Source organism: Eurosta solidaginis, chromosome 4 (genome assembly GCF_040869045.1).
Source record: "Eurosta solidaginis isolate ZX-2024a chromosome 4, ASM4086904v1, whole genome shotgun sequence".
Lineage (NCBI taxonomy): Eukaryota > Metazoa > Arthropoda > Insecta > Diptera > Tephritidae > Eurosta > Eurosta solidaginis.
Window position 1 is genome coordinate 239,419,633 of NC_090322.1, and position 12,626 is coordinate 239,432,258.

Consider the following 12,626-nt stretch of genomic DNA (forward strand, 5'->3'; position numbering starts at 1 on the left):
TTTCCCCGTATATAATACTGGACCGCTGAACACGCCTTGTCGGGCAGGTGTTCGTACGAACAAGATGAATGACTCATTACCTGATTGTAATAAGGACGATGTAAAGAGGAGGACTGGGTCACAATCCAAGGACGACAAATACGAGTTAAGCGATGCGTCGGACTCGGGGAGCGAGAGTAGTGCTGATTCAATGAACTCCGTGTTGGAGAAGCACACAAATTAAAGCGGAGTAGAAGAGTGGAGAAGGGTACGGAGCAGAGGGATTAAAAGAGCTTTCTCGCAGTACCGTGCAGCACTAAGAATTGTACAACGCTTGGGAGCAGTGGTCGACCCAACAGAAGTGGAGATCGAGCGCTTGGAATGGGCCCATGAAGCGGTAGAAGTAGGTCGAAGGCAGTTCAAAAGGTTTGCTGGGAGAAACCCTTGGTTCTGCAACCGGTACGAGGAGGAAGAAGCGTCGAATGGCAGAATGAAGAGACAACGTTCGGCGGAAGGCGACAAGCCTGCTTTCAAGAGGCAGAAAGGACCCAGTCCTAGAGCCGCGAAGCAGGGCAGTCGCATAGACAAGACAAGTATGCCCAAAGCTGTAAGACAGATGGGCTCCAATAGCGAGGTAGCAACTACCTCGTAAGCTGGAGTCAGAGGGAAGTTCCAACTACGGAAGTAGAAGATAAGCCAAAGGGAGATAACGCTAAGACTCCGGCTTACTCGGAGGTGCCAAAGGGGGATAACACTAAGACTCCTGCTTTTCCCGAGAAGATGAGTGATGTGGGAAAGCAGTCACTGACTGTGGCGCTGGTTGATCGTAGCAATCCTTTCGGACAAATGACTACTAAAAGGTGGAGATCTGTGGAAAGGGAGCTTATTAGCTTAATGCTTAAGATGATGCGGGAGCAACCAAGTAAGCCCCTTCCAACTTTTGATTAGGGGGGATGGTATAATGGTGTGAAGATGATAGCGTGCGACAACATCGCGAGTTTGCGGCGGCTGGAGGAGTGGATAAAGCGCAAATCCCCACGGTACCAAAAGTTAAGGTATGGATACCATCCGTGATGAAGTCAGGATACACTGCGCCTTCTGCAGAATCAGAATCCGAACATACCGACACAGGATTGGAAGGTACTTACTGTATCTCGGCCTACCGAGGATGGTCAGTTCTACATCTTCCAAATAAACAAGCAGGCGGAGGATATTTTGTACACGCAGCTTGGCAAAATGTCCTTCGGCACTGGCAAAATTTACATGCGACTCAGGAAAAGAAGTCCCGAGGATAAAAACCCTAACACGCTAGAGGTGGGCGAAGTCGAAAAGGACCTCAAAAGCCTACGGTAAAAAGGACAGGTGGAGGTCCCCGACGTCACCACGAACGTGCTAGAAGAGGACCAACCGCAAAATGGTGCTGTGACTCGCACAGAGGAACACCCGGCACAGCAGTCATGAGAGGCTGAAGGGGGCCTCGAATACTCTAAACCAAAAGGGCAAGGGGAGGACGACGACGTCAAGACGAAGGTGCTGGAGGGGGACAAACAACCCAATGGTGCTGCGAGTCCTACAGATAAACCAAAACACAGTAAAGTGGCGTCGAGCGAACTCCTAACCCTTGAGGAGGGTTCGTTTGACATGGCGCTAATCCAGGAGCCGTGTTTCTCATCGGGAGGAAAGGTTTCTGGACTTAGCGCGCGCGGGTTTGACGTTTACTACGCGCAAACGGAAGGACGAGTGCGAGCTGTAGTAATGGTAAGGAAGCAGCTGCATTCATATATGCTGCCTAATTACACCACTGAGGATCTCGTAGCGGTGGCCGTTGAGCAAAAGAATAAGCAGGCATTTATCCTGGCGTCCTGCTACATGGCCCATGCTGCGGAGGTTTCACCGATGGAGTGCAAAAGGCTAGTACAGGAGGAAGGGCGCAAAAGGCGGTTGGTCATAGGCGCAGATGCAAATGCGCACCACAATGCGTGGTAGAGATATACGCCGCCGATTTTGGTCGTTTTTCGCACGCCGCCGCCGAATGTCAAAAATATCGGCGTGGCGGCGCGGCGTTCGGCGCGTTACTATATTTTCTACTCGTTTAAGACTGTTTAGGCCATTTATTGTTCATGTCGAAAATTGGTCGGATATGGTCGAAAGTGGTATCAACGGATGCGCATCACTGCCAGTTATAAGAAACTAATTGCGAAATTTAACTTTTTACAACTATTCAAAAGTTATTTGAAAAAACAGGCGCTTTCGATGTCAGCTTAACACGGATTTTGCATCACCCAATTCAGCAAGTTATTAAAACAAAATACTAAAAGAAAAAAAATTAATAATGAACAATTAATTCAAATAAAATGACCCAAGGCGGACATGTTTTTAAATTGTCCTCAAGAATAAGCGAAATCATTGATGCAAAATCCTTTAGTAGGTTCTAGGGAAATAAACACTCCTTTGAAATGATTCTTACCTCACACTTAAGTTGAGGATATATGTACGTATGAGAGAGGTTTGAAAAATCACTTGGGCTTTCTCTCAAACATCTGTTGTTTATTTACGAAACTATACAATAGCGTCTGAAATGTTAATCTTGATTTTCACACTTCATCCTTCAACACCCAAGTCTCCCGGTTTGACATTTCCTAAAGTTGGCGGCCCTATCCAAAACTAGTCCCTTGGAGTGAATCACATTGATTATAGCCTATCAACCAAGTTTAAATATCACCTACACGTTACGGCTCCTTTTACAATTGTGAATACGTAGGCACATATATCTACCAGGTGAGGCTTTGTCCTTCGCAAGAACACTCAAAGTGGTGAAGCAAAAGCTTTCCCAAGACAGTGGAACTAATGACCGTGTGTGATACTACCCTAACGTAGTGGACAGTCGAAATTGTCTGAAAACTGAAGCTACGCGGTCATCCATAATGAGCTCCTATATCGTAAGGCCGGAAAATAGTAGTTAACAACTTTCAACTTAAAATCCGTCGACTTTCATTCTAAATTTGATTTAACGAAGACTATTGAAATCAATGTTGTGAACACAAACGTCTGCAATCCTTGGTCTACATTTTAAAAATTTTATCCAGGGTCCTTGTAAAATTTTAATTGTGTAGATGCGCCGAGGATTATACGGATTTCCACCCATGACGCAATTACATCCACTTAGACTGCTTATGATTTCGAGGGCGGCATCTTTGGCCGAATAGTCACTCCCTAACGTTTCAAAGTGTAGCTCGGCAGCATAGCGCGACAAAAGCATCCGTTGGAAAGTCTTCGGAGCTACACCTAGAGCTTCTAGGAAAGTGACGTCGACGAAGGTAGCTCCTGTACTGGCATATGGTGTGAGGCTCAGGAGGCGTGGTAGCGACTGGTGGTAGGGATTCCTACTGTTCGCACATCGGAAATTTTAGCTCTTAAAAACAGCCGAAAAAACTGGAGGCGCCCTGTGCCACGATAGTCATGAGTGTTAATAGATCATTCATAGCAACCCTAAGTCGCCTTTATGCGTGACCGCCAAGGAGCGACAAATGATTTAAAGAAATTGTGTTCGCGACGATTATTAGGAGTTAACCCTAGGTGAAACCACGCTTTGCACGAGATATACAGGCAAAAGTGTGACTCTTTTATGTATCTCTATTTCTTTTCAGCAGACGCAGCAGTACCAATTCCAAAGACCGGGGTTAGGTTCGAAGCCTATCTGGAGCATGCGAACGAGGGACAATCCCTTCGCAAGGAGCTACTCCTGAAAATTTTTGAACGGTCTGCGAGATTTTGATGCAAAAACCCCGGATCTTTCCGAACTGGCCAACACGTTGATTTCCTTAAATACATATAAACAAAACCTTTCCTGGATATTATTTTTTTAAATAGAAAAATCAAGCTTTTAAAGTAAGAACACCGGCGTACGCCGGCGCGCCGCCTACGCCGCCGCCGCCGGTATATAATAGAGCCTATGCCGCCGCCGCCGATAAAGTGATCGGCGTAAACCTCTAATGCGTGGGGAGGAGCAGATACGAACGAGAGAGGCGAATCTCTATTTTGTTACATCCTGCAAACAAATTTGCAGATAGCCAACAGGGGAAATGTCCCTACATACATTGGTCCAACATCCAGTAATGTTCTGGATATTACATTGAGCTCCGAGCGTGATATGTCAAGGTATGATTGGATGGTTCTTGATAGACCATCCTTCTCCGACCATGCGTATATCAGCTTCAGCATCCCCCTAAAGATGGTAGAGAAGGGAGGAACCTTTAGAAACCCTAGGTCAACGAACTGGACTAAATTCCAGAAACAAAACTGGGACAACCCAAAGAGGTTGCTAATGTAGAGGAACTGGAGGAGTCGAATGAATTCCTAACAAGGACGCTTATGACTGCGTATAACAAAGCTTGCCCTCTAAGAAGATTCAGAGGAAAAGCAAAGCCGCCATGGTGGAGCAATGAGCTGAGTCTTCTAAGAAGACAGGTAAAAAAATGTTTAAGCTCGCAAAGACCGCGGAAAGCGAAGCCTGTCGGGACGAGTACAGAGATCTACTGAGGATCTACAAGCGTGAAATTACTAGGGCGAAGAGAAACTCATGGAAAAATTTCTGTACGGACATAGAGTGCTCCAGCGGAACAGCACGGTTGAAAAAAGTCTTAGCAAAGGGAAACATAGTCCAGGGACTAATAAAGAAAGAGAACGGGCAATGGTCACGTAATAGTGAGGAATCCCTTGAGGTGCTTTTCGACACATATTTCCCATCGGGAGACGGTTTAGAAGAGCCAGCAGACATCACTCACACTTCGATCACGGAGCTAGTAGTGCCGGGCTTGGTGACCGATACCAAGATCGAGTGGGCAGTGAAGACGTTTTCTAAGCTTAAATCGCCGGGCCCAGATGGTATATTCCCGGCCATGCTACAAGTCTCAAGTAGGGAGGTCATGGAATGGCTTAAAATGATATTCGATGGGTGCATAAGACTGAATCATGTACCGCACTCTTGGAGAACTGCTCGTGTAGCTTTTCTACCAAAGGCGGGGAAGATCGGTCGCGTGTATCCCAAAGACTATAGACCCATTAGCTTGACATCATTTCTGCGCAAAACCTTTGAGAGGCTGATAGATGTGTACATAAAGTCCAACGTGGATGAAAAGCTGCTCTCCACAACACAGCATGCGTACACCAAAGGCAAGTCGGTAGACACCGCATTGCATAGGGTGGTAATAAGCATAGAGAAATCCCTGCTCTAGGAGTCTTCTTGGACATTGCCGGGTCTTAATTACATTAAAGTACATCCTGCCTTAATCAGATGGATGGGCTGCATGTTAAATTGCAGAAAGATTACATCACAATGGGGATTGTACGAGGCCACGAAATCAGTGGACAGGGGCACGCCGCAAGGAGGGAGCTATCACCTCTGCTGTGGACGCTGGTCATCAACCAACTGCTCAGGCAATTCGATGAGTGACACGTAAAACTTACGGCTTACGCAGATGACGTTGCAATTGTCATAAGTGGAAAGTGCTTTCCAACGATTAGTTCTTGGATGGATCGGGCGCTTCGGGATATTCATACCTGGGCATCTAATGTCGGGTTGAAAGTCAATGTGGAGAAGACGGATATGGTCTTGTTTACAAAGAGGTACAAGGTCCCAAATTGGACCAGGCCTAAGTTAGGAGGGATGACCTTACAGAATAAACCTTGCACAAAATATCTAGGAATCATCCTAGACAGGAAGCTCAAACTGAAGGAGAGGGTCAAGAAGGCCTCAACGGCACTCTATGCATGTAAAAGAATGCTGGGTTGTACGTGGGGCCTATCGCCCTCTCTTTCTCATTGGGTTTTTACAGCGATTTTAAGCCCTATTCTATACTATGGAGTTCTTGTTTGGTGGAAAGCCACACAAAAAGCAACATACCTCAAAAAATTAGAGGGGGTATGCAGACTATCGATGCTTAGCATTACGGGAGCTCTGAAAACAACCCCGACGGCTGCACTGTATGCCATTCTGCACATTCCACCTGTAGACCTGGTAGCAAAGAACAAAGCATTAATGACCGCAACCAGGCTCGGTGCTTCGGGCAGCTTGAGTGCCGACCATATGGCCATAGTAGTATAGCGTCATCAATCACAAGACGAACAGACTACCTGATTCCCTATCTGCGCTTCGAGGGAGATCTTAAAGCCACAATAGAGGTGGACGGTTGGCGCAAGGGTGCGTAAATGGCGGGCGAGGCGATACATGTGTACACCGATGGTTCCAAAGTAGTGGAAGGAGTAGGGTCTGCGGTATACTGCGCTGATCCGGAAATAAGCAGATCCTACAGGCTGCCGGATTACTGTAGCGTTTTCCAAGCGGAAATATTAGCCGCAACCAAAGCAGTAGAAACCCTGGAAGAGAATAGCTTAAGCTGCAACCGTGTTAACTTTTATATTAACAATCAAGCAGCAATTAAGGCAATAATCTCGCATGGCACATCATCTAAATCCGTGTTAGAGTGTAAGCAGTCTCTGGAGAGAATCGGGACAGGGAGAAGCATACATCTATATTGGGTCCCAGGGCATATGGGAATAGATGGGAATGAGAAAGCGGACGAACTAGCTAAAAAGGGCGCATCCCTTGAAGCTTGCTCCGTAGACGTCCCAATTAGATTGGTGAGATTAAGCGAAGGCGAGAGGTGAACATGATCGACCAAGCGGGAAAGGCGTGGGTTCAAGCGCGGGTCTGTAAAGTGTCGAAGAGTATGTGTAGGTCTTACAACCTTAGACTAACACAGTTGCTTCTAGCATTAAAAATAGAGGACTGTAGACTCATGACGGGTATTCTGACTGGACACTGCTTTCTGGCGTCACATGCCTTTAAATTAGGCTTGGTCAGTGATAGGAGATGTAGGAAGTGCGGGTTGGAGGAGGAAACGATCGAGCACGTTCTGTGCTCGTGCCCTGCACTTGCCAGGCTAAGACTCCAGCTATTAGGAGTGATACAGCTGTCAGATCTAGAAGCAGCAAGTGGCTTAAGTCCTAGGAAGCTTCTAGTATTTGCCAAGAGGACGAAGTTTTTTTATAACATATGTCCTGGTTTTTGATAGGGTTTTTCAGTTTGGTCGTTAAAACAAACTTATGGTAACACGACGGACTCAATCAGTCTATGTGAGGTCCTCATGGACCGGCCAGTTCAACCTAACCTAACCTATTTTAAGAAACATATGCTAGTACACGCTGTCCCAGGGTTAAGTGGGTTAGCCTGCTTGCTGTATGATAGGGCTGGTTTCTAGTGGTTAGGGCTGTGTGTGACTTGGTACCCGAGGGTTAGATAGTGTAGGGGTGTGGTGAGTTAGCACACTTATGGTGCGAGACAAAATTTTAAGAAAAATAAGACTCAATTTAAGAAAATTAGTAATCGACTATATCATGTCCATGTTATCTCAATCGATTTTCAGGTGGGTCATTATTTTACAAATCGTGCAACTTTAGAGATTTCATAATTTTGATTCGGCTCAAACTTTTTCTTTAAGCTGCTCGCACGACATAAGCAAATACCTGTGTCAGGATTTCCTCGAAAAAATTGTTTTTTCAGAGATCTGCATGTGGTCAGATTCGATGGGTAAGCAAACTTGCCTACGTTCAAAATGCTATATCTTTGGTTCCACTCGTAGTATCTTATTAATTTTTGTTTTATTTTGAAGGTAACAATATTTACTTTATAACTGCGTTAAAAAAATATTTAATTTTATAAAATCAAAATAATGAATAAAAAATTATTTTTTTTTAAATAATTATTACATACGGTTTTCCCCCACGAATATTTTCGAAAAAATATATATAATATGCGATACACTTTCATCTAAAAAATCCTTTTTATTTTAAGTTGGACAATTTTGTGGTTCAAAAGATATTAACTCATATCTGAACTGTCCTCGAGCAATTTGCTTACATTTACTTGCAGCAGATACATGCTACAGTAGGGCGGGTCGATTTAAAAGTCGCTCATTGCTCTGTGAAAATCGTATTCTAGGGATCAAAATAAGAAACTTTGCCGAAGGACCCATACCTCTAAAACGAATTCTGATGTCCCCCCCCTTTGGGTCGAACTTTTGGGTAGGAGCAATTTCAATTCTACCTGCTGTGTCTTGTAGTGGCTTAAAAAAAACAACACAAGCAATTTTACGATCTGCAATTGTGTCACAGTGATACCTTCATTTTTTAAAACGGTTGAATAAAAAACCCACACAACTATGTTTACGACATGCAAATGCATCACAGTGATGCCTTGGTTTTAAAAGGGGGTTGTAAAAACGCTAATTTCTAATAATTTTTTTTAATTTCTTTTCTATTACTAAGTTAAATTCATTTTTTCATTTACATATGTTCTGACTAAATAAATTTCTAAAGAGAAAAATAAACTCCAAAAAGAAAAAACATAGGCATTTAAAAATTTGCCCCTACGACCCAAAGGGGGGACATCAGAATTCGTTTTAGAGGTATGGTTCCTTCGGCAAAGTTTCTTATTTTGATCCCTAGAATATGATTTTCACAGAGCAATGGGCGATTTTTTGGTCTCCCCACAAATCGACCCGGCCTAGTATACAGCCAACGCCTGCCTGTGTATGCATGCATGGTCAACTTAACTACAACATATATACATATCGCTCATTTGCTGCAACGTCCTCATAACTAAAAAAACACAATTTTCCAGGAAAGTCATTCAAAGATTTTAACTGCCTGCCATATGTTGCGCATATAAAGGCATTTTTTAATTTTTATAACACTTGCTAAATTTTTAACTGATCACGAAGATTTTTTATACAGCATAGATCATGATATTGGGTACGTTTATATGTTACAAGCAGACCCGTCAGACGTTGTTCTGCCCTAAATTTGGTCTATCTCCATACATTTTAATAAGCTTTTTCCGTCTAGCTCTGCCCCCCCCCCCCCCCCCTTCCTCACTTTTTCTTAATCCTTTTATTCACTCCTCCCTCCGTATTTTCGCTACATCTATCTCTATCTATTTTCGTCTCACTGTATCTCTTTCTCAGTCTCCTCTCTTTTCTCTTCTCTAAAGTTTTTCCCATTCTTCTTCATCCCTTATTGCGAGGCAAATCGAATAGGACGTATGTAAATAGTTATGTGGGTATTATTAATTCATGTCTTTGTTTCGGCTTCGCATGCACATTTATCAGTTTTGCCAGGTTAATGCAACTAAATCGAATATCACAATGAAAATTACTTTAAAGCTCTCAGCAACAACTTTCATTTGATATCCATATTACACACACAATCTAGGGGTATGCGGGTCCAGGTTTTGCCCATATCTTGAGACCCTAGTCACCCAGCGGTATAAAAATTACTCTGTACTAAAGAGCTCATCAACAGCTTCAATTTGATACCCATAATGTAAAAACACATCCTAGTGTTACCCTGATGCACGTTTTGGCCTATATCTCGAGACCCTTCACAAATAGGTATGAAAACTACCCTGTACTAAAGCACTCATCAACAGCTTTCATTCGTTATCCATATTCTATAAACACATTCTAGGGGTACCCGCGTCCACGTTTTCGCTTATATCTCGAGACCCTAGTTACCCGCGGGTGCGAAAAATACCCCGTATCAAAGTACTCATTCGATACCCATATTGTACAAACATATCCCAGGATTACCCACGTCCACGTTTTGATCTCAAGACCCTATCCAGAACGGGATAAAAATTAGCCTATGCCTGTCTCCTGGTTCTAAGCTACCCCTCCACCAATTTTCAGCCAAATATGTTCATCTGTTACTTCCTCTTCAATCACTCTTTATCTATTAAAAAAAGCGCATCAAAATCCGTTGCGTATTTTTAAAGGTTTAAGCATTCAAAGGGACATAGGTACATAAAAAGCGACTTTGTTTTATACTATGTAGTGATGTACATCCATACATACCTATAAACCTACGCCCGAAGTTAAATAACGCAGCGAATGCTATATATGTGCGTATGGATGTGTCGCATCAAGCCTCACTCAAAAGCAATTAGCGCGGACAGTTCACAGCGAACAAACACACATGCATTTTTTGATAAAAATGTTACTTTTGTTTAAACAATTTGGCTGATATAAGAAAGGAATCAAGTTTTTTTTGATGCAGATCGAAGGTAAATATTTCAAAGTTTTACTGAAAAGTAGAATTTTTGAAATCCATCCATCCGTTTATGAGTTATAGCTGTGTAAACAAATATTTTATGATTTTTTGCTACATTTTGGCAATTTGCCGCGCCCCTATAATAAATATCTTCAAATTATATTCAGCCCAATTCTGCATTTCGACTTGGATTGGAATTTTTTCGATTTGGCGATTTTGGTATTCTGTGTTCCAATCTCTTTCGATCCAACTTCGAATCGTTCGATTTTGTGTATTCTGCATTTCGATCGTAGTTCCGTTTTTCTAAGTTGAAAATTGGTTGGCGGAAAAATATTTTCTTTTTATTTTTTTATTAATTTATAACAGAATTTTAGCAAAAATATAAGTAAAACTTGTTGAGAAACGTAAAAGGTTTGATTATGATTGTTTTTTATATGTTTCCAGGTCAAAAACAACATGTCGATGTCGAAGTCCTTGGACGTATTTGCCCCGCAAAAGTATTTAACACATACTTGAAAGCATCCTTATTGAGTCGAAAGTTTTTTTGAACCTAAATAAGAAAATAAGTCATTAAACTTTACCACTTTTAAGTTAAATATCTTACAATTCACTCCTCTCAAATGGATTACACAAATCTCGCAATATTTGCCTTTCCATTCTCGCTTGGCCATTTTCGTATGCATTGCTTTCCAACTCCACAAATAATGCCGAGGCTATTGCTTCCATTATAATAGACAGCTATAATTTGTCTGTTTGTTGGGTCCAGTTATATGCCAAAGTATGCTGCCGGAGTAGAGGAAGTTGAAGCGAAAACGTAAACAATCCTTGCGGAAAGAATAAATAAATCTTCATAAAGTATTTTAGGCCACTGTAATGAAATTAGCATCCATAAAATTCAGAAAATGTCAACTATATTCGTGCAGGAATCCGTTTTAACAAAACTTGGTGGCCACGGCAGGGAATTGGACAAAAGAACAACAAAAACACACTTACAATTATGAAAGCTCTTCACTCAAAAAAATATAACACGGCGGCAATATATTCTATTCCTTTTCTTTGTACAAAATGGCTTGGATAATAAAATATTCAGCCCTATTCTGCATTTCGACTTGGATTGGAATTTTTTAGATTTGGCAATTTTGGTATTCTGTGTTCCAATCTCTTTCGATCCAACTTCGAATCGTTCGATTTTTTGTATTCTGCATTTCGATCGTAGTTCCGTTTTTCTAAGTTGCAAATTAGTTGGCGGAAAAATATTTTCTTTTTATTTTTTTTATTAATTTATAACAGAATTTTAACAAAAATGTAAGTAAAACTTGTTAAGAAACGTAGAAGGCTTGATGATGATTGTTTTTTATATGTTTCCAGGTCAAACACAACATGTCGATGTCGAAGTCCTTGGACGTATTTGCCCCGCAAAAGTATCTAACACATACTTGAAAGCATCCTTGTTAAGTCGAGAGTTTTTTTGAACCTAAATAAGAGAATAAGCCTTTAAACTTTACCACTTTTAAGTTCAATTTCTTACAATTCGTCACTCATCTCAAATGGATTACACAAATGTCGCAATATTTGCCTTTCCATTCTCGTCTGGCCATTTTCGTATGCGTTGCTTTCCAACTCCACAAATATGCCGCGGCTATTGATTCCATTATAATAGACAGCTATAATTTGTGTCTGTTCGTTGGGTCCAGTTATATGCCAAAGCAAGCTGCCGGCGTAGAGGAAGGTGAAGCGAAAACGTAAACAATCCTTGCGGAAGGAATAAATAAACCTTTATAAAGTATTTTAGGCCAGTGCAATGAAATTAGCATCCTTAAAATTCAGAAAATGTCAACTATATTCGTGCAGGAATCCGTTTTAACAAAACTCGGTAGCCACGGCAGGGAATTGGCCAAAAGAACGACAAAAACACACTTACAATTATGAAAGCACTTCACTCAAAAAAATATAACACTGCGGCAATATATTCTATTGCTTTTTTTTGTACAAAATGGCGTGGATAATAAAATATAAACGTTTTTCAGTGTTTTTTACAAATTTGCTTTAATTTATTTTGTTGCAATGTTCACACATTCCGTACCAACAGATGATTTCGAAAAATCATTTGCTCTTCCTCTTCTCTTTACGATTCCGTCGTAATGCAGAATACCAAACTTCGATTAAAGCGGAGCGGAGAACGGGAACGTAATCGAAATGCAGAATAGGGGTGATTAACGTTTTCAGTGTTTTTTACAAATTTTCTTTAATTTATTTTGTTCCATTGTTCACACATTCCGTACAAACAGCTGATTTCGAAAAATCATTTGCTCTTCCTCTTCTCGTTACGATTCCGTCGTAATGCAGAATACCGAACTTCGATTTAAGCGGAGCGTAGAACGGGAACGTAATCGAAATGCAGAATAGGGGTGATTAACTGTACCATCTCACGTAGCTAAGCTTTCAAATGCAAAAAACCGTTTTAAAATCGGAGTATTCTGTGTGAAGTTATGTGCATACATGGCATTTAGCGACTTTATTTTATAAGATTTATAGATTAA

At 41.7% G+C, this 12,626-nt stretch overlaps 1 protein-coding gene across 9 annotated transcripts in view; it reads left to right on the forward strand.

Annotated features, from left to right (window-relative positions):
• LOC137251128 (FHIP family protein GG24907) overlaps positions 1-12,626 on the forward strand; it is a 45,209-nt gene that overhangs the window by 24,312 nt on the left and 8,271 nt on the right. Inside the window, exon 7 of one of the 9 annotated variants that reach the window (XM_067785219.1) lies at positions 10,531-10,824. The exons of 7 other annotated variants lie outside the window; for them this stretch is intronic. In XM_067785219.1, coding sequence (XP_067641320.1) covers positions 10,531-10,634 — 104 coding nt within the window. In that variant the 3' untranslated portion in view covers positions 10,635-10,824. Of the gene's footprint in view, positions 1-7,403; positions 7,503-10,530; positions 10,825-12,626 lie in introns of those variants that run through there. One more of the 9 variants, XM_067785220.1, reaches the window with a different exon arrangement.